Consider the following 18,911-nt stretch of genomic DNA (forward strand, 5'->3'; position numbering starts at 1 on the left):
TATACAGAAAGCTCAAACTTTTTTTGTTTAAAATAGTGTGTAGATTTATTTGAGCTTAACTCATACTTAATCGCAAACCGAATAACAAAAGAAAAACAAACTGAACACGAGTCGAACTTAACTGAATTAAGCCACTCTACACTCCTACTCTCCACAAGTAATGTTTTTTTTTTTATATATTTTTTTTAAACAAACGATATTATATACACTAAGGGGGAGGAGGTAGGAGTAGGCTCAGCCTTACAGTAAGTTAGCAATAATGTGGTTCAATTTCTTCTTTGGTGAGAATCGAACCTAATATCTCTCACTTACAAGTGAATAAAAATACTACTAGACCGTACTACTAAGTGACGTGTTCCCAAGAAATGTTAAAAATGAAACTCGTACGTTTCACATATAACAATCTTGAAGTGGAAATAACCAAACAGTGGTCGGTCTGTCAGCCTGTCAAATGGACAAACACCCTTTGACTCTAGCGTCAATAAATCCTCATATAAAAGAAGCCCAAACCTACACCTGCACACACGAACACACTTGCGCACTTGCTTTCGTTGGCGTTCGCAACCGCAACCGTCAATCCCTCTTTCTCTCTCTCTCTTGCTCGCTCAAACTTTCTCTCTCTCCCTCTTCCCCCTTAAAACCCTAACTCCCACCAAACCCATGTCGGAATGAAACAGTACAAAACCCCGCAGCTCCTCCCAGTAGCCCCCCAAGATCTTGATATTCCTGCCCAAGCGCTTCCCTTGGCCTCAATTTTACACCTTTGCCACTGACACAGTGACACTGTCCTCTCTCTTGTCACCCTCTATCGATAATCTATAATCCATTGAAAGGAAAGCAAAGCAAAGCAAAGAAAAGGAATTTTGTTTTGGTGAGATCGGAGGGAGTGATGGTGATGGCTGAGAATGAGGTTAGGGATGACCACAGGGACCTCAATGTCAATGGCGGCGGGCCCAAGTCCCCATGGAAGACTCCGGTCTCTCTCGATGCTCCCGTCATGGCCGCTGAGTCCTGGCCTGCTCTGGCCGAAGCCCAAAGGCCCAAGAGTTTGGATGCTGCCGCAAAGCCACCAGCTGCGCAGCCGTCTCCCCTGCCCGCGCCTGTGCAGGTAATTCCAGGGAAACTGTTTGGTACTTGTTGGAAATGTGTAAAATTATAATGTACGGAACATGCATTGCTAACTCATCAATATTTACTTTCCGAGAAGAGATTTGAATAATTAACTTATTAAACTATCAAATTGTTTTGGAAATCCTCAAAGTATGGAGGAGGCCTCCAATTATTCCTGTGGAGCCTGCAGCCATAACTGATGCAGCTGTACTCGCCGCTGCTGCTTTTGCCCGAGCATCCATCGAAAGAATAGCGTAACTTTAAATAAAAGATTACTAACTGGAGAGCATGGTCATTTTTTTTTTTTTTTATTTTTATAAGAAACAAAGTTTCCTAGATATAAGTTTATCTAACCACCTGATCTGAATGAGGTTGAAAAGAAAAAAAATGAAGGGGCCGGAGGGAATTAGAAGATTGCTGTTCTAAACACATCTGAAATGTATATGTAGGTACGCAATATTGTTTAATAATTGTACATGCCTTGCACACGTACATGTGTTTAAACCATGTATCTGAAATGGTCGCGTTGTGGAATTCCCTCGAGAAACGTTCTTCTAAACAGACTGCTAAATATGAATTTTGCTTTGTTTTCAGCATTTTGTTACCAAGAGAGCTAGATCAGAAAATTATTTGTTTTCCACTACCAAACCACACTATGCACTAATCTCTCTCTCTCTCTCTCTCTCTTTTCTGCCATTCCCGGTTAATTTTATTAGAATATAATTCTTGTGTTATGTTAGGAATGCCTTGATCTTTTTTGACACTGAATTATATCTGTTGGGTAATTTGAGGGAAATTTGAATAATATACCAGTGAAGAATGTCTTGCTTCTTGTTTATTGTTTCCATTTTGTTTTGGCACTAGAGAGTCCTTCTCTCGTAAGGTTTTTTTACAACTTGTCAAGGGACTGTAATAGGAAAGTTGAACCCGTTGTTATTTTGGTCCTGTTGTTCACATGTCTAGCAATAGTTATTTGAGAGAGAAAATTTGATTAATAGCATTTGGAGGGGGTTATTTGGAATTTTTAATGCTAGGTCCTGTGATCTGATCATTGAAATTGCTACCTTGTTCTTTGGAAAAAGGAAATGAAAAGAAAGATACATGCTACTTCAGTTCATCTGGTTGCTAACTGTTTTTGCGTTTATATGTTCTGCTTGGTCATGCAGGGATTAGTGATGCAGCAGAAGTCAAATGGGTCTGGAAACTCCAACGCTTCACACAAGCATTCATCATCACATCACCAAAAAGGCCCTAGGCACAACCCAAATGCTGCACCTCCTTTTCCAATACCCGTACCCTACCATCAACAACCACTTCCTCCTGTTTTTCATACCATGGTACAACCCCACATTCTGGCTTCTGGGTATGCTTACCAGCCATACACTGGACCCATTCCAAGTGTTGGAAATCATATTGCAAAATCTGGATGTGAGACCTCAGTGCAAAATTTTGTGCAACCAGTTCAACCTCAGCTACGAGGTAATCCAAATGCTTATGGTGTCAATTTTTCTACTAGAAGACCCAACATGCAAGAACATGGTGGCCCTTGGAATCATACTTGGCATCAACAGCGAGCATTTAACCCCAGAGAGAACCTTCCTGTGCAGCAGGGTGTTGGACCTAGCCCTTTCTTAAGACCTCAGTTTTTTGGTCCAGCCCCAGGGTTCATGGTCGGCCCAAGCATTCCTGGTAATTCTATCATACCGGTGCTGAGCTGTCTTATTTTGGTTTCAGTTATATATATGTATATTCTTTTTTTTATTTCTATTCAATTTTCCATTTGGATTCATACAGCTGAGCGCGGCATTATAGGATTCATGCAGCCGACCCCACTTAGTGGGATAAGACTTTGTTGTTGTTGTTGTATGCAATTTTCCATTTCTCCCTTGGTTTTTGACTATTTCCAGTGTCAGCACTATACTTGAATTTTAGTTATCTGAAAAAGTAGAAATCATTATCTTGAATGAATCTTGTAATACTCGAGCGGTTGCTGCTCCTTTATTTTCCATTTATGAATAATATGTATTATTTGTATATATGTGTTGTTCAGAATTAGATTCTTCCTGCAATGATTTATCTCAATTACACAGGACCTGCACCCATATGCTATCTTCCAGTTCCACCACTGGGCGCAATTAGGGGACCTCATCCTCCTAGCTTTATGCCGCATCCTTTAAATCCGGGGGCTCCATTACCACCCTCAGAAACACATACATTATCATTGAGGGACAATATTATAAAGCAAATAGAGTATTATTTCAGGTAATTTGTTTAAGAAAGACTCTTTTCTGGCCAAATTCGGTGTTTGTGCATCACCTGCAAGCTAGTGCATATATGTGTTTGCATTGCACTGTTGAGAAAACTTTCCTCTTTAGCATAATTATGATAAACTATACAACTTAATAGGAGAAATTGAAGCTAAAAATGCTATTCATTTGTTGTTTAATGAGATGCCGTATTCATTCAATCCGAAAGATGCATTATCAAAATTAGTTTTTCTTAGAAGAATCTTACTATCTTGACAGATTTCTTATCTTTTCTTTTTATTGAAAGGTACGAAAAGAAACTTAGAAACCAAAAAGTAATAGTCTGGAAGAAATAGAATAGAATGGGTGATACGAAAGGATTAAAGATGATCTTATCTCTCCAACGTGCCTTCATTATCAATATATGTTATCCGAATGCTTTAATTAGAGAACCCATTAATGAGCATTTTGAACTTTATTATACCTCATGGCGTGATTGTTAAGTCTTATCACATGGAAGGAAGTTTTGTCAATTATGAAATCACACATTCTCAACCCTCTCTGCTAAGAGTAGTTAAAATTCCAAAAGAAAGAATTTGATAGTTTATATTTCACTTTGGTCTGTACAATTTCCACACCCTCCGGTATGAGGACATGGTGCTTGTTCTAAGCTGATTTCAACCTTTTAAGACGAAAATGAGTATTTCATATATATAGGTCCTACATACATCGTATGCTTTCAGGTCTTCTAAATTGGTGGAAGTATATAAGATAACTCAACTAATGGTATTTAATCTGGTTTAGGATGTATGCTGATAAATTGAAATATAATCAAGCTCTGATTTCTTCTTTTTTGTTTTGCTTAATTTGTTAGCTGCTGTATGTAAGGGTAAAATTATCACTAGATTTAAGTTATCTCTTTGTCGGGGATATAACAGATTTTTCACACATAATGAGAGGGAGTGCTCTCTTAACATGGCATAGACGACAAAAATATTTCTTTTATTAGTTAACTCTTAATCTCTCTTTGGGACAGCGATGAAAATCTAAAGAATGACCGTTACTTAATTTCGATGATGGATGACCAAGGATGGGTCCCAATAACCACCGTTGCCGACTTTAAAAGGGTATGTTGTGGTACCATAGTAGACATTGCAGAAGCTAAGTAATACATGCTGATCCAGTTTTTCTTTTGGTCAGCTGTGTGATCTATTATATTAGTTAATTTGTCTTCCTGTTTTGTATCTTACAATAATGTGAATGAGCTATCTTTTGATATTTTGTGTTACAGGTTAAGAAAATGTGTACAGACATAGCATTTATCCTTGACTCACTGCTGGGCTCAACTACTATAGAAGTGCAGGTTAATCTTTTTTCTTCTCTTATTTTAATGCAGCATGTCATAAGACATTTTTATGGAGTGACAACCTATTTTTGCCATCCATTGTTCTCTTTCTCAACTACTGTAGTATCCAACTTTTTCTTTCCTCTCTCTTCATCCCCCTTCCAACCTTCAATGTCATAGTTAAATAAAACTTTACATTCATAGTTAGTCTGATTTCTCTGAACTGGCTAAAATGTTTCAGTTCTCTTCTCCTACCATTAACAGGCTAGATATAATGCCTTTGTCGAAAAAATTTCCTTTCCTAATTTTCCTATTCAACCACCTTTTAGGTTTGCATATGTTTCCCTTCATTTGATTTCTTTGTGTTCTTTTTATACTTCTTGGTTCTCTTTTTCCTGTCTATAGTTATGCCTGTGAAGATGTGTAGGTGAGGACTGTCGTTATCTTCATAAGAAAATAATTGATATGATGTATTTAGATGCAAATCACTATTAAGATTGGATCTTAAAATCTGAAGAGATGGTCATTTGAAAGCGTTGACATGATTCATGTCTTGATAAATTAATAATTCATGTGGTGGATATAATTTGCTCATCAACACCACAGTAGGTTAGAGAATACTCTCCTTACATATCAAAGAATTATTACGGTGTTGTAACCGTGAAAAAGAAATAGAAATGACATGGAGTTTGAATTGGTAGTTTATTACCTTTGTTTAATAATTTTTTATTGTAACTCTGCTTTTATTTCTTCCTAGTTTTTGCCTTTCTATTGTTTGAGATGCTGCATTTGACTTGGATTGGTGTCACTTGTGTTATCTGTCATAGCATTGCAAATTATTCAGAGAAATTGGCGGGTATGCTGACAAGTTATGACTGGTTTTGAAATATATTGCTTCCTTTGCTCTGACATGCACTTGTTTTGTTTCATCTTTGTAGGCTAACAAGATACGAAGACGTGATGAGTGGTCAAAGTGGATTGCAGATTCTGCAGACTCAATGTTAACTTCCAAGCCGCAAACCCCCTTGGTTCAAGTTGAAGATAGGTATATCAATGCTCCTGAGAATAATGCCAGCAATGATAGAAGGAAAACTTTTGAAGAAAAAGTTGAAGTTTTATCAGATGGAAAAAATTCGATGTCGTGCATACCATCAAACACCATACCTGACACTGATAATGTTCAACTTGATGGTGGATCACTAGCATCTTCTGATAATAATAGTGCTTTAAATGAAAAGTTGACTTCCAAATCAAATTGCAAGTCCTCGGATCCTAAAATGGATCATTGCTCGGACCGCCCATACCACGCAGAGGGAATTGAAACTGGGAGATATGATGATGATAGGCCTGAAGGCATGCCTTCAGATATGGATATGAAGAATCTTGGAAATCTGTCTAATGATTTTGCAAACACATTTATGCTGGATGAAGAGCTAGAGCTTGAGCAGAAAATAATAAAGGATGATCGTTCTCCTATTAGAAGGTATGGAACCTTTTTTTTTTGCATTTGATTGAAGCGACTTATGTACGGTGTCTTTCTAGTTCCTTTAATTCTTGGTACTTTACAGTTTCAATAAATCCAAACTAGCATCTCTATGGAAACCCTTACTCCAGCCTTTGGGCAATAGGTGGGGAACCCCATGTGCACAAAATCGCCCGTAACCATGAGAACTATAAGCACCATGGGTTTGGGCCCCCAATGGATTTCCAGGGGTACCTAGTGATGAAGAAAATAACCCAACATTGGTTAAATATGATTTGAGGTAGGGCAATCTACCTGATTGAATGTAAATATCGTTTCAATTGTTCCATACTTCCAAGTAGATCTAAACTCATTGTAAAGCCAAATTGAGAAAGAGGCACCAATCACCATGTGTTTTTCTTCCCCGTTTGGATACTGGGGTGTGCTTGTGGTGAGATTCTATTTCCCTAGTAGTTGGCCTCTTTTTCTATTTTTTTTTTTTTTTTTTTTTTTTTTTTATAATTAAAATGCTTTTGTTTTTGTTTTTGTTTTTGTTTTCTGTTTCATTTGAAAACTTGTGTGTTGGAAATCTTGTGATCTCTATTCACGTGGCTATGTGCCAGTGCTCATATATTTCCCTCGCTTATTTCTTTCTTTTTTGTTGGTGGACCAAAATTAGTGGTTGAACTTGAGCTTTCTTTTTAAATTGTGCCTAAGAATTTTTGCTTATCCTGGCTAATTGCTCTTGCTTCAATAGCATTACAATACTGTGATCATGAATTTGAATATACATGTGGCTTACTACTTGTTGTATGTGTTCACATGACAGTGTTGGCCGAACGATTGATGATGAATATGATGAGATTGTAGTCAATGATCAGGATGTCCAGAGACTTGTAATTGTCACCCAGGTATGCTGCTAAGTAACAAAAAGTGTCTTGAGACTGTTTTTTGCATGCAAAGGTCCTTTTTGTACTTTTGTTTGATTAGTTTTTCAACTTAGTGAGATTTTAATTTCATGTATGTAGCATTTCGATAAGTAGTCATTTCTTTGTTTTCTGTGCAGAATAGTAGAGTAGGCAAAGGATCGAAACCTGATGATAAAGAATCAAAAACCCTTTCCAATGAGCTAGCGTCTGCTATAAACGATGGGCTTTACTTCTATGAGCAGGTTCAGAATATCCCCATGGAGTTTGTTAATTACTGTACTTCACTATCCTGGCTCTTAACATATGTTCAATTAGCAGGAACTGAAAACCAAGCGATCAAACCGTAAAAAGAACAGCACCAGCCATGACAATAGAGATGCAAACTCAAGATTTTCAAGCATTTCCAAAGGCTTTTCAAAATTAAAGCCTGGTGAAATATCTGGCAGTGGTATTGGCATTGAAGAGTCTGGAAGTGCTAATTCACGGAAGAAGCAAAATAGACTCTCCCAGAATCATCAATCGTCCCCTAGACAGCGTTTCTTCTCAAGCAACTTTAGAAATTATGGTACTGGTCGGAACAATCTAGGAGTTGTATCAGAAAGTCCACCAAGTAACTCTGTTGGCTTTTTCTTTAGTTCCACGCCTCCTGAAACTCATGGGTTAGTTGAAATGGATGGTACTTTGGTTTTGGATTTCTTTCTTCAGTAGAGTAATTCTTTCTAGTGATTTAGAAGTTTGCCTATCTTGCTTCTGAGATGAGCAATTGTATTTACAGTCTTGCTCTCCTTAGGTCCTCATTTTGAGGATCTGTGAGGACCAAATGCATATTAGGCACAAGATTATATTAGTTTAGATCTAAAGGCTTAAAATATTTGACAACTTAATAAAGCAAAACCTACTTAAAATCCATGAACCATTAGAAAACTCATTTTCTTGTTTTGCTTTATTAAGTTGTCAAATATTTTAAGCCTTTGGATCTAAACTAATATAATCTTGTGCCTAATATGCATGTGGTCCTCACGGACTCAAAATGAGGACCTTAAGAGAGCAGGACTCTTGTAATTAATAAAACTTAAAATCAAGGGCAGTATCTGCAATACTAAGCTTATGTGATGTCTAAGTATATTAGCTCTTATCATTCCAAGAAGCTAATACAAATATAAAATTTTCATTTTACAGACCAAGGCCTTCAAAATTGAGTGTCTCTCCTCATGGGTTTCTCTCGGGCAGTAGTCCACCAGTGGGTTCTGTGCCAAAGTCCTTTCCACCATTTCAGCATCCAAGTCATCAGCTTCTGGAAGAAAATGGTTTTAAACAGCAGAAGTAAGGGGTGTAATTTTTACTCTTGTATGTGTGATAAGTAGAGACATAGAGACAGAGATATATTGATATGAGTGTGTGTGTGCACATGTGCGTGTGTGTATACATATATGCTGACATGGCTGCCATTCCCTTTAGGTACCTCAAGTATCATAAGCGGTGCCTGAATGACAGGAAGAAGTTGGGAATTGGTTGCAGTGAGGTGGTCTTTTATCTGAATTGATTTATTGAATATACTAATCGAAATTTGGAACCCACATCCACTTAATTGTTGCATCTTTATGTTTGTCTGGGTATGTGACAACACTTTCTGTTTGCAATTATATACTAGGCCCTTAAAATAAGGGAATTGTTATTGACACTCCAAAAATATCGTTTTGCACTCCTCACAAGCATATTTTTCTTCCTAAATATAGTAAGTATGAAGTGCAAAATGAGAATTTTGGAGTGCCAATAACAATTCTCTTAAAATAAATATAAAGTATTGATCAACTAAGCATGGATGGTGGATAAAGTTCTGGATTTGTGGGGTTCATATTATATTTATAGTGCTTTATATTTGTAGTATCAGAAAGTGAGGACTTTTTTTATCGCATTTGGATGCACTAGAATTGTTGGTCCTTGCCTCAAGTATACAAATGGGATTTTCATGTCTCTTTGTTATGCAATTTTATCTAACATAAAATTATCTAGTTTTTATGCAGTCATTTTTCAATACCCATATAAAAAATTCCAGTTACATGATTTGCAGTTATTTACGGTGAAATGTGTGCCTTGTTACTTCCCATGCAGGAAATGAATACTCTCTATAGATTTTGGTGTTATTTTCTAAGAAACATGTTCAACTCTTCAATGTATGATGAGTTCCGAAAGTATGCACTTGAAGATGCTGCTGCTGGTTATAATTATGGAGTAGAGTGCCTTTTCAGGTTCTATAGGTTAGTGATAAAATTGTGGTCGTTTCCCGTTTTAGTAATATTGGCAATCCCCTCTTGAATTCTCAGCTTAACTTGTGGTTTCAGTTATTTAGTACTAATATGTGTGCGCGCGTTTTCTTGTTTTAGTTATGGTTTGGAGAAAGATTTTAGAGAGGACTTGTACAAGGACTTTGAACAGCTCACACTTGACTTTTACCATAAAGGCAATCTCTATGGCCTGGAAAAATATTGGTAATAATTCTTCCTTTTTCTTTATGATTTAACAGATTGGGGCTTTTTTTCCTTCATTGGGTTGATTTTGTGTAAGCCTATTAGAAACATTTTCGGTTAAGAATTCCTTTTATATTCGAAAGAAAGAATGCAACAGTAAATGGAAATAAAGTGAATATAAATAAATAAAAAATGAATTTTCTACTGGAAAATTGACCATAGTGTTTTGTTACAGTTGATAGGTTTTTGATTGATTCCTTGAAACCTTGTGATGTAGAATTTTGGTTTCCTAAATGTTTAATTAGGCTAATGTGATCAGAGTAGTTTTGTTGATTCTTTCATAATTTATGGTCCCCTGGGTTTTTTTTTTGGATCCCTGTACCATTAATTATGTATGTTACTGCAAGACTTTTATGGTCTTCCGGAGTATCAGATACTCCGGGATTTTTAATCGTTACATCTTGAGGCTTTTTAACCATTAGGTCTTGATTTTTGTGTTGTTTATCAAAGATCTAATGTTTAACAAGTCCGGAGCACCATAGAAAATGCCATGTTACTGATATGGATGTCATCGATACTCGATTCCCAATGCTCATTTTCTCATTCTTGTTATAGTTTTTCTAGTAGTTTTGCACTGTGTTCCATATTTAATTATGCATCTTATCACTGTTTGTAACCACTTATAAAGCTTTCGCAAACCGCTTCTCCTCTATGTTTAGTTATTGGATCCTCTTGGAGAACAAATTGAAAGGCTGCTATGGTTGAGAGAATGGAAGGTCACCTAAAGAACTCTGCTTGGTAATTTGGTGTACCAATAAGAAGAAGATAGTTGGATTTACTGTGAAGCAGAAGGTAGATGGTTTCATTGAGGGCTATGAAGCTAGGGTAGTGGATACTAGCCTAATAGGATGAATTATCAAGAATTGTTTGAACTCGTGTTTGAGATCAATACTGCCCAGGTTATACTATCCTTGACTGCAAAATAGGCTGAAGCAAGATACGAGAATTCGATTTACCATATTGAAGCAATCAAGGACGAAGTATGGATGTCACAGAAGGTTTTATTACTTCCAGTCTTGTGTAGGTATTGCAGAAATTGGCAATGATACAAAAAAATACGACCTTAAGTGTTGATGATTTACAGAAGGCCCGCATTCACCTATATTTATGATCATTTCATTTAATGATAGCTAAACTTAATGATAAACACTAATATTATTTAATGTTCTCGTTTAGAACTCATGGAATTGAAGATGTTTATTAGGTAACATTCATGCATCGCTTTGTTGAACTGAATACTGTTTGAGTTTTAGACAATCTGGTAGTAATCCTCATCTCATCCAAACTCTGCATTTAACTGGCTTTGTATAAATTTGAATTCCTTTGCATGTTGCAGGGCTTTTCATCATTATCGTCAACAACGGGATCAGAAAGAGTCTCTAATGAAACATCCGGAATTGGATCAGTTGCTCAGTGAAGTATACTGTCGCTTGGAGGACTTCCGTGCCAAAGAGAGAGCCACTGTCATGAAAGAGAGGGGTCACTAGTAGCCAGTAGTTACCAGTAAGTAATGCCTATAATCAATCCCACAGCGACATTGAAGTGATGGCGTTCCAATTTTGAAAGACAATTCTGACAGATTTACGACGGGAGTCAGTTTGTAGCTTCTGGTTTGGAGGCAAAGAAAGGAGATGATTTCTGTATATTATGTGTTGATGGATTTTGCCGCTGCCGGCTGCTCGGTTTTTGGCTCAGGGTTTTCCTGGCTCCTGGCTCTATCTTTTATTGGAGTTATCTGCAAGCCTGAAGTGGGTGCCTCTGTATTATCTCAGTCATTTCTGTCCTCTGGATTGCAACTTGTACATAGGAAAGAACAATTTTGTTTAGAAAAAAAAAAAAAAAAAGGAAAAAAAAAAAAGAACAAAAAAAGAGAAAAAAAGAGAGAGAGGGATGAAAAAAGAAACCCAAAAGAAAGGGAACTTGTAGTTTAGACCTTGTGAAAATTGACCAATAAGAAACTAAAATTGTATTTTGTTTTTATCTCTCAGCATCTTATCAGATTTTGTTTTTTTATCTTCTGTTTTTCTTCATATATTTATGAATGTTTTAAAATTAAGTGAAATCAAAGTGCCCCTGCCGATAGGGAGAATCTGGTGGATGATCAATTGGAAGGGTCTTGCGTTTATGCGGAACCTTAACTTCCTTCATGAAATCAGAGCAGGTTGTTTTATGTGTGAGGCCTAATGATGACATGTGCTCCATGTCACCACATTTGTATTATTCATTTGAAAATTTGCCAAATTCTAAGCTAATTGTTTGGTACATGGTTTCTTGTAACTATATCCAAACAATTAGTCCATGAACTATGAGCATGAGAGAAATTAGTCCAAGAAAGCTGAACAAGATACCTTCGTCTCCCACTAATATATGTTAAGTTGTTCATGACCGTATAATTATCAAACGGAATTGATAACATGGGAAGACCAATACTCATTATGTCTACTCAATGGGAGGATGATTGGTCCAAGTCATTTGTATTAAGGCACTAAGATGAGGACCATGAGATGAGGATCATGAGTGTGTGTAGGTGTTCAACAGAGAATGAGTTTAATGGATGGGATCTCGCAAGACATCTTGTATACTTACATGTAAATTGTTAACGTTCTGCAAATTTAAAAACAGATGAAAAATGCGTTTAGCATACTTTTTCGTGAAAATAAACTCAGAAAATGAAAAACACATAAAACAATATTTAGCATAAGTTCTGTAGAACATCAATTGATGTTTCCTCTAGTTTTTCAAGAACAGTTATTAAAATAACAGATACATTACAAAACAAAGTCAGAGTTGTAATAAAGAAGAAATTGGGTTCTCATTCCTCATTTTGGGTATTTCATTGAATGAAACCTTATTCCTTTTCAATTTTTGACAAAAAAACCTTTGATTTTTATCCACGTCATTATTTCAATAATAAAATATGTACGGTTAGCATATTTAAATTTTTTAACCATTTTCAAATAAATTCACTTAGGGTTAGAAACGTTACATTTGATATATCTATATTTATGGCTAAATTTTGTATACATATTTCTAGTTTTAATTTGTACCAATTTTTAATTTACAACCATTTTTGTAATATTTATCAATCTTTTTAGTTTTAATTTGTACTGATATAAATAATTTTCTTTCTTTGCCCGTATTTTTAAACTTTTATTTGTACCTAGAGTTTTTTAGTCTTTTATTCGTACCTTCGGACAAGGATTGTGATGATCCGTCCCAAATAAATATATATTTTCTCCCCGAATCTATGAAAATGACGATTAAGCTCTCGTGGGCTTGGTGACGTGGATGTACGCATATAGTTTTAAATTATTTTTCCCACTAATGTGATCAAATCGTACTCGACACCATAAGAGCGTTGACACGAGTTAGGGTTGAATTGGGTTCGTAGCGAAAATGTTACCAAGGAATAAGTGAAGTTTGGGTTGGTTTCTATGACAACCCGTCCCGAAAATTTTAAAACGTACGCGTGAAAAGACGATTTTGCCCCTAGTGTTATTTTTTTTCGTGGTTGTTTGAGTTGGTGTGGCTGGTTGTGGACCACACACACACTCCCATAATTTCCCTCACCCTTTCCCCTATCCCTGCACCTATCCCGTGCCCATTTTCATATCCCTTGTATGGACACACCCCCAAAACCCATGTAATCTTCACAGATCGAAGAAACAAAGTACATATTCATGCTCGTGAGGTCCATTGGAGTCTAACCATACCCATTTCAGGTAGGGATACCTTCGTTTTCATGTCGAACTCGGGATACCCGATTTTTGGTACTGTTCATGCACACGTAAATTCTTATGTTTTTGGGAATTTCAAGCTTGTAGGAAGCTTGGTGAGGTCCTTAGGAGGCTCGGGGTGGTTCGTTTGAAGGTTTTGGACGTCGAGATCGCGAGTTTCGAGGTTGGCCAGAGTTGGGGATATTTTCCCGGCGAGATTTCGTGGATTTTAGCACTTGAAAGTGGTATGATTTTGTTCCTCTTGTTGCAAGCTTCAATTTGGTACCAATTTTGTGAAATTTGATTGAAAAACGAAGAAGATATCACGATTTGAATTTTTCCCGATTTTCCGACGCCGGAGCCTCGCCGGAGAAAACGATCGAATATTCCGTTAGTTTGGACGGAATATTCCTGACGGCGTTAACTGACGCCGTCAGCTTGCCAGGCACGTACCTGCGTGTGGCCGACGCGTGGGGGCGCGTGCGGCGGTGAAATTTTTTTCTAAAAATATGGGGATGTTCTTGAGATTGAGTAGATCACGTTGGTGTATTCATACACCCCATTTGAGCATTGTATGAGAAGTTATTTCTTAAGATTGGTTATGTGCTTTAAAATTAACGTTTTTATAGTTGTTTCGCATATAGGCGATTATTCGTCCAACCTTCACGTGATCGTAGCACTTGAGCGTATATATATGTTACACCCAGGTTTGTCGTACAGACCACTCTAGGTGGTTCCGACTCGTGTGCAGGTCTAGTTAGTGAGATGGAGATTTGAGCTCTAGATTCAGCCGTACAGGTCACGTTAGGTGACTCCGGTTGACAGATTATACGATATTGATGCGATATTACTTGAGCACTTGCATTTAACTTTGAGGTTTTGGCATAGCATATTCCTGAGCATGGCATATATATTTATATATACTCTATTTTCTGGGAAGTATACAGGTTTTACGGCGAAGGGTTAGAACTTATTTATTAAATGGTTTTTGGAAAAGCTTTGTTTTTGCCCACTCACGCTTTTGTTTTGCGCCCCTCCAGGTTCTAGTTGGCTAGCACGTTTGGTGGCTTCTCTGAGGATTTCCCCGGCATATCTGACAGACCACCACCAGTGTAGGACCACCTTCGGGTGTGCTTTTGTTGCGTCGTTTTCTCCTGGACTGCATTAGGATTTTATTCTGTGAACTTAGTGTCGCACTTACGCTTGCACTTGTTTGTTATTTCTTTGTGTAAAGCTAGTTTTTATTTATTCGTACCATTTATATTATTATTTTATGAGCTTCCGCACTGTGCACATGGTTACGTCACTTCCACGTGACGGCCAACATGCCCTGATCTCGATCGGGGTGTGTCAGTTTCTTTTTAGTTGGACTCAATTGTTTGAGCCCTAAACATTGTTGCCCAACTAGGGCTTGAGACCCTTTTATTTCTGACTTATCCTGTGACATATACACACATACACACATGCCAAACCCTTCCCCCTATCCTTCTTATTCAAACCCTCTCTCTCGTTCGTACAACTGTAGACCAATTGTGTAGTCCAAACCTCATGGATCGACCTTTCTAAGACCATCATCACTCTTCTCTTGACTCCACAAGATTGGTGGTACCATTGATTTGAAGAAAGGACGTCGAGAACCTGAGAACTAGCGAGCTCCGATGGGGTAGAAGTTACTCCGACATGATCATCGAGATTTTTTCAAGGTTTTAAGGTCCAAAAAGGGTCCTAACCAACTCTATTGGGACCCTAGGTTAGTTTTGAAGTGACTTGGACGTCAGAATAGGCTAGTTCGCAAAGTTGCAAACCTTGCTGGAATTTCGAAGGATTTTCTGACTACTTTTTGTTGATTTTAGGACTTCAAATAGGTAAGGTTATGTTCTCCTTGTTGAGAGCTTCAAATCCATATAAGATTTGTGGAATTTGGTTGAAAAATGAATGAGAAAATGAAGTTTTAAAATTTTCTAGAATCCGACGTTGTAGACGGTGGCCGGCGGCGATTCCCGGCGAGTCACTAGAGAAGGAAGGGGAATATTCCGTCAACTTTGATAGAATATACTGATGGTGTTAGGTAATTTTAACGGAATATTCTAAGAATTTAACGGAATATTCCCTAACGCCGTTAGGGATTTTGTCAGCATGCTAGGCACATGCCTGTAAGTGCGCGTGTGGTCGACACCAAATTTTTTTTCTAAAAATATGGGGATGCTCGTGGTGTTGAGTAGGCCACGATGGTATATTCAAACACCCCAATTGAGCAACGTATGAGAAGTTATTACACGGTTTTGGTTATGTGCTTAAAATTAACGTTAAATTAGTTGTTTCGCATATAAGTGAGATGTTTCCGGAGGACAAGCGTAGCCAGGCGAGACTCGGGGTTTACAACCCTACTACATACCAGTGAGTGGGCTTTTGGTTTTCTATATATACATATATATGTTTTCCATTTTCCTAGAAATGGTTTTAAATGGATTTATGTTTTTAAATGCCATGTCAATTGCATTACATTTTAGTATATGCATTAGTATAGATAAGCATACTATTGCATGATGCTGCGGATGCCCAGGTAAGTTTTAGGTGAGTGCATATGGATGATAGTAATTGTAGTGTGTATGGTTATGTTTAGATGCATTTAGTGCTCATTATCCTGCACCTAGGTGTTAGTACTCTGCCCGAGGTCAGGGCCTAGCCTTCACATGATCGTTCACCTCCCGCACCACATGCTCACCTTGGATCCAAGGCAGGTGCCAGCCTGTCGTACAGACTACATTAGGTGGTTCTGACTCGTAGGTGACTTGCGATACTTTACACAGCCTTCACGTGATTGTAGCACTTGAGCTTATCTATTTACACTCAGCCTGTCGTACATACCACATTAGGTGGTTCCAACTAGTGTGCATCAATTGATAGATGAGCTATAGGCTCAGGCATACAAGTCACGTTAGGTTACTTCGGCTAACATATCAGTTTACATTGAATTATTTCACCTGGCTTACTTATTTCATTGCTGAGATACTTGACATGGCATATACTTGGTTTTCACTACTCTTGAGCATGATTTCTACATACGTATGTATTACTATTTTCTAGGAAATTATACGGGTTTTATGGTGAGGGGTTATTATTTTTGGAAAGAGAAATGATTTTAAAAAGTTTTGTTTTTGCCCACTCATGTTTTCTGTTTTGCGCCCCTCCAGGTTCTAGTTAGTCGTTCGTGTTGGTGGCTTATGAGGACTCTACGGCAGTTCTGACAGACTTCAATTAATGTAGGAACTTTATTTCATAACCTGTATAATTAATACTTAGCCTGCTGGACTGCACTTAGGTTACCTATGCTCTAAATATGTGTATCTACACTTTAAATACCTTCACTCGCACTTATATATTTGTCTAGTGTAAGTTAGCTAGTTTGGTTTTTGTTCACCCACATTTACATAATACTGTCACTTCCGCATTTCGCACATGGCTATGTCACCCTCACGTGACAGCTAACATGCCTCGATTTTGGTCAGGGTGTGTAAAAGACTCTCTCCAGATCCTCTTTGTGGGGATCCAGGGATCAATTAATCGTGTTTGTTCATCGTATATCGTGTGGCCAGTTTTCATTAGGTACTATTTATATTTAGTTTAAATTTTAAATTTTAAATGATTTCTAACCGCACGATGTATGATGAATGGACACGATTGATTGATCCTCTGAATCCCCACAAAAAGGATCAGAAGAAAATCCTATTCACCATGATTTGTTTATAATATACCCAATTTTTTTTTTTTAATAAAAGAAAGCCAATTTGTTTTATATATATATATATATGTAAAATGTACCAATTTTTTTACATAAAATATACCCGTTTGCTTTATGTAATCCCCATTCACTTTTTTAATTTATTATGTTCATTATTTATAAAAAAAAATAAAAAAAAAAAAAAAATCTTATCTTTCCACTGTTAAATTTGAAGAAAAAAAAAAAAAATTTAAAATCCCTAGTTAGTTGACCTGGCATTTTAGACCTGACACATTAACCTGGCCCGACCTAACCCGTTAAAACTAGTATTTGGGTGTTGGAAATGTGCCCTAAAACCAATCATATGATGATACTTTATGGACATTTCACATGTTAAACTAATCTAGTTTAATATTAAGGGCAAACATTATTGTTTGAGCCGTCTCATATAAATGTTATATGCTTAAACGATAAGTCCAAGGAATATGTGATTGGAAGAATGCAATCTAAAGAAGTTAGATTCATGAGACCATTCTTTCGTTGACACATCCTAAACGTTCCTGATCATAGGATTGTCAATTGGGCATTGACAGTCCGTTAAGATCAGTACGTGCTATGTCTTCTCTCAGGGAGAGTGACTAGTCTCGAGTCATTGGTGTGTGTGACATCAAGACAAGTACGTAGGTGCTCAATAGAGAATGAGTTCACTGAACACGATCAACGAAGAGTTCTCATATTCATGTCACATGAGAACTCATGGTTGGCATAATGCAAATTAGTCTTTTGACCTGAGGCATCACAGTTGTCTTGTGGTTAGGTCCTTAATCTTTAATTATGTCAAAGTCACTCCATCAGGAGGGTGTCCACGGCATCGTTGGGGTTAAGCCACTTAGCCATGGAGGCAAGTGAATGCGCAACAAGGGATCTCTAACCTTCAAACTGTTTGAGGGAGAATACTCTATGATATGATTAAGAATCTTTGGCCAAAGTATGAATGAGATTTAGGAATGTGTTCCAAATCACATTCAAGGTAATCATATAAGCACAAGATTCACATTGGATAGTAGACATGAATAAACTATCAAACCAAACAATGTGGTCAAGAGTATTGTATTAGAGAAAGACCGTATTGCATTTGTAATCCTAAAACTGAATAGGTTCTCCACCTCTTCTGATTAGCTTGGGTAACCATGACATGCTGCTAGGCGTCAACCATGGTTTGTGGAAGCCCTAAAAGTGTATTATCACTAACGGGAGAATTGAAAGTAAGTTCCAATTCACAATCGATTTGAAAGAGTTTGAATCGCCCACTGCCTCGCTAAAAGGAACCTAATGGATCGTACACCGTGTAAGGTAAAGATTGAAGATTCAATGGAGATGAGTAAGAATAATTAAATGGTTTAATTATTTATGGCAAGGATTAATTAATATGTTAATTAATCAAACGAATAAGTTCGTTAAAGACCTCGGGATAGTTTTGGACCTTAAGGCCCAATGGGCTTCGAACGTCAAGTCCATTGACTTAAGTTGTATGACAACTTAATGAATAATGATTCACAAAGGCCCAAATAGCCCAATAAATCCCCTTAGGCCGGCCATTTAGAGGAGGGTAGTGAACTTGGCTTAATTGCAAGTTTGCCACTCCATTGTGAGGTGGTATAAAGACATCTTTATAGCCATTTCATCCTTAGGGTTTTCTTAGGAGTAAAGATGAGAACACAAACCTCCCTTTGCTCTCAAAGAGGCCGGCCACCTTGGAGGGATCATCTAGCAATCAAACTCCTCCAAGGTCACTCATTTCTTCTACAATATGCCTTGGTGTGGAGACTTAGAGGTTCTCAATTTTGGGAACTT

At 37.3% G+C, this 18,911-nt stretch overlaps 1 protein-coding gene across 2 annotated transcripts; it reads left to right on the forward strand.

Annotated features, from left to right (window-relative positions):
* Window positions 1-515: 515 nt before the first annotated feature.
* Window positions 516-11,600, forward strand: LARP1A (LA RNA-binding protein). Of its 2 annotated transcripts, XM_088691081.1 has the most exons (14): window positions 516-1,108; window positions 2,277-2,799; window positions 3,201-3,372; window positions 4,393-4,483; window positions 4,648-4,719; window positions 5,640-6,184; window positions 6,993-7,074; window positions 7,230-7,334; window positions 7,411-7,751; window positions 8,272-8,415; window positions 8,551-8,614; window positions 9,205-9,350; window positions 9,477-9,581; window positions 10,957-11,600. In XM_088691081.1, exons 1-14 carry the CDS (start codon window positions 890-892, stop codon window positions 11,105-11,107), a joined length of 2,760 nt encoding a protein of 919 aa, XP_088547207.1. In that variant the 5' UTR covers window positions 516-889; the 3' UTR covers window positions 11,108-11,600. The 2 variants fall into 2 exon arrangements, with proteins under 2 accessions (XP_088547207.1, XP_088547208.1); XM_088691082.1 differs by lacking the exon at window positions 10,957-11,600 and having other exon boundaries at window positions 521-1,108; window positions 9,477-9,585.
* The last annotated feature ends 7,311 nt before the right edge of the window (window positions 11,601-18,911 follow it).

The sequence above is a fragment of the Pyrus communis genome, chromosome 3 (assembly GCF_041283825.1).
Source record: "Pyrus communis isolate YQ-2024b chromosome 3, ASM4128382v1, whole genome shotgun sequence".
NCBI classification, from domain to species: domain Eukaryota; kingdom Viridiplantae; phylum Streptophyta; class Magnoliopsida; order Rosales; family Rosaceae; genus Pyrus; species Pyrus communis.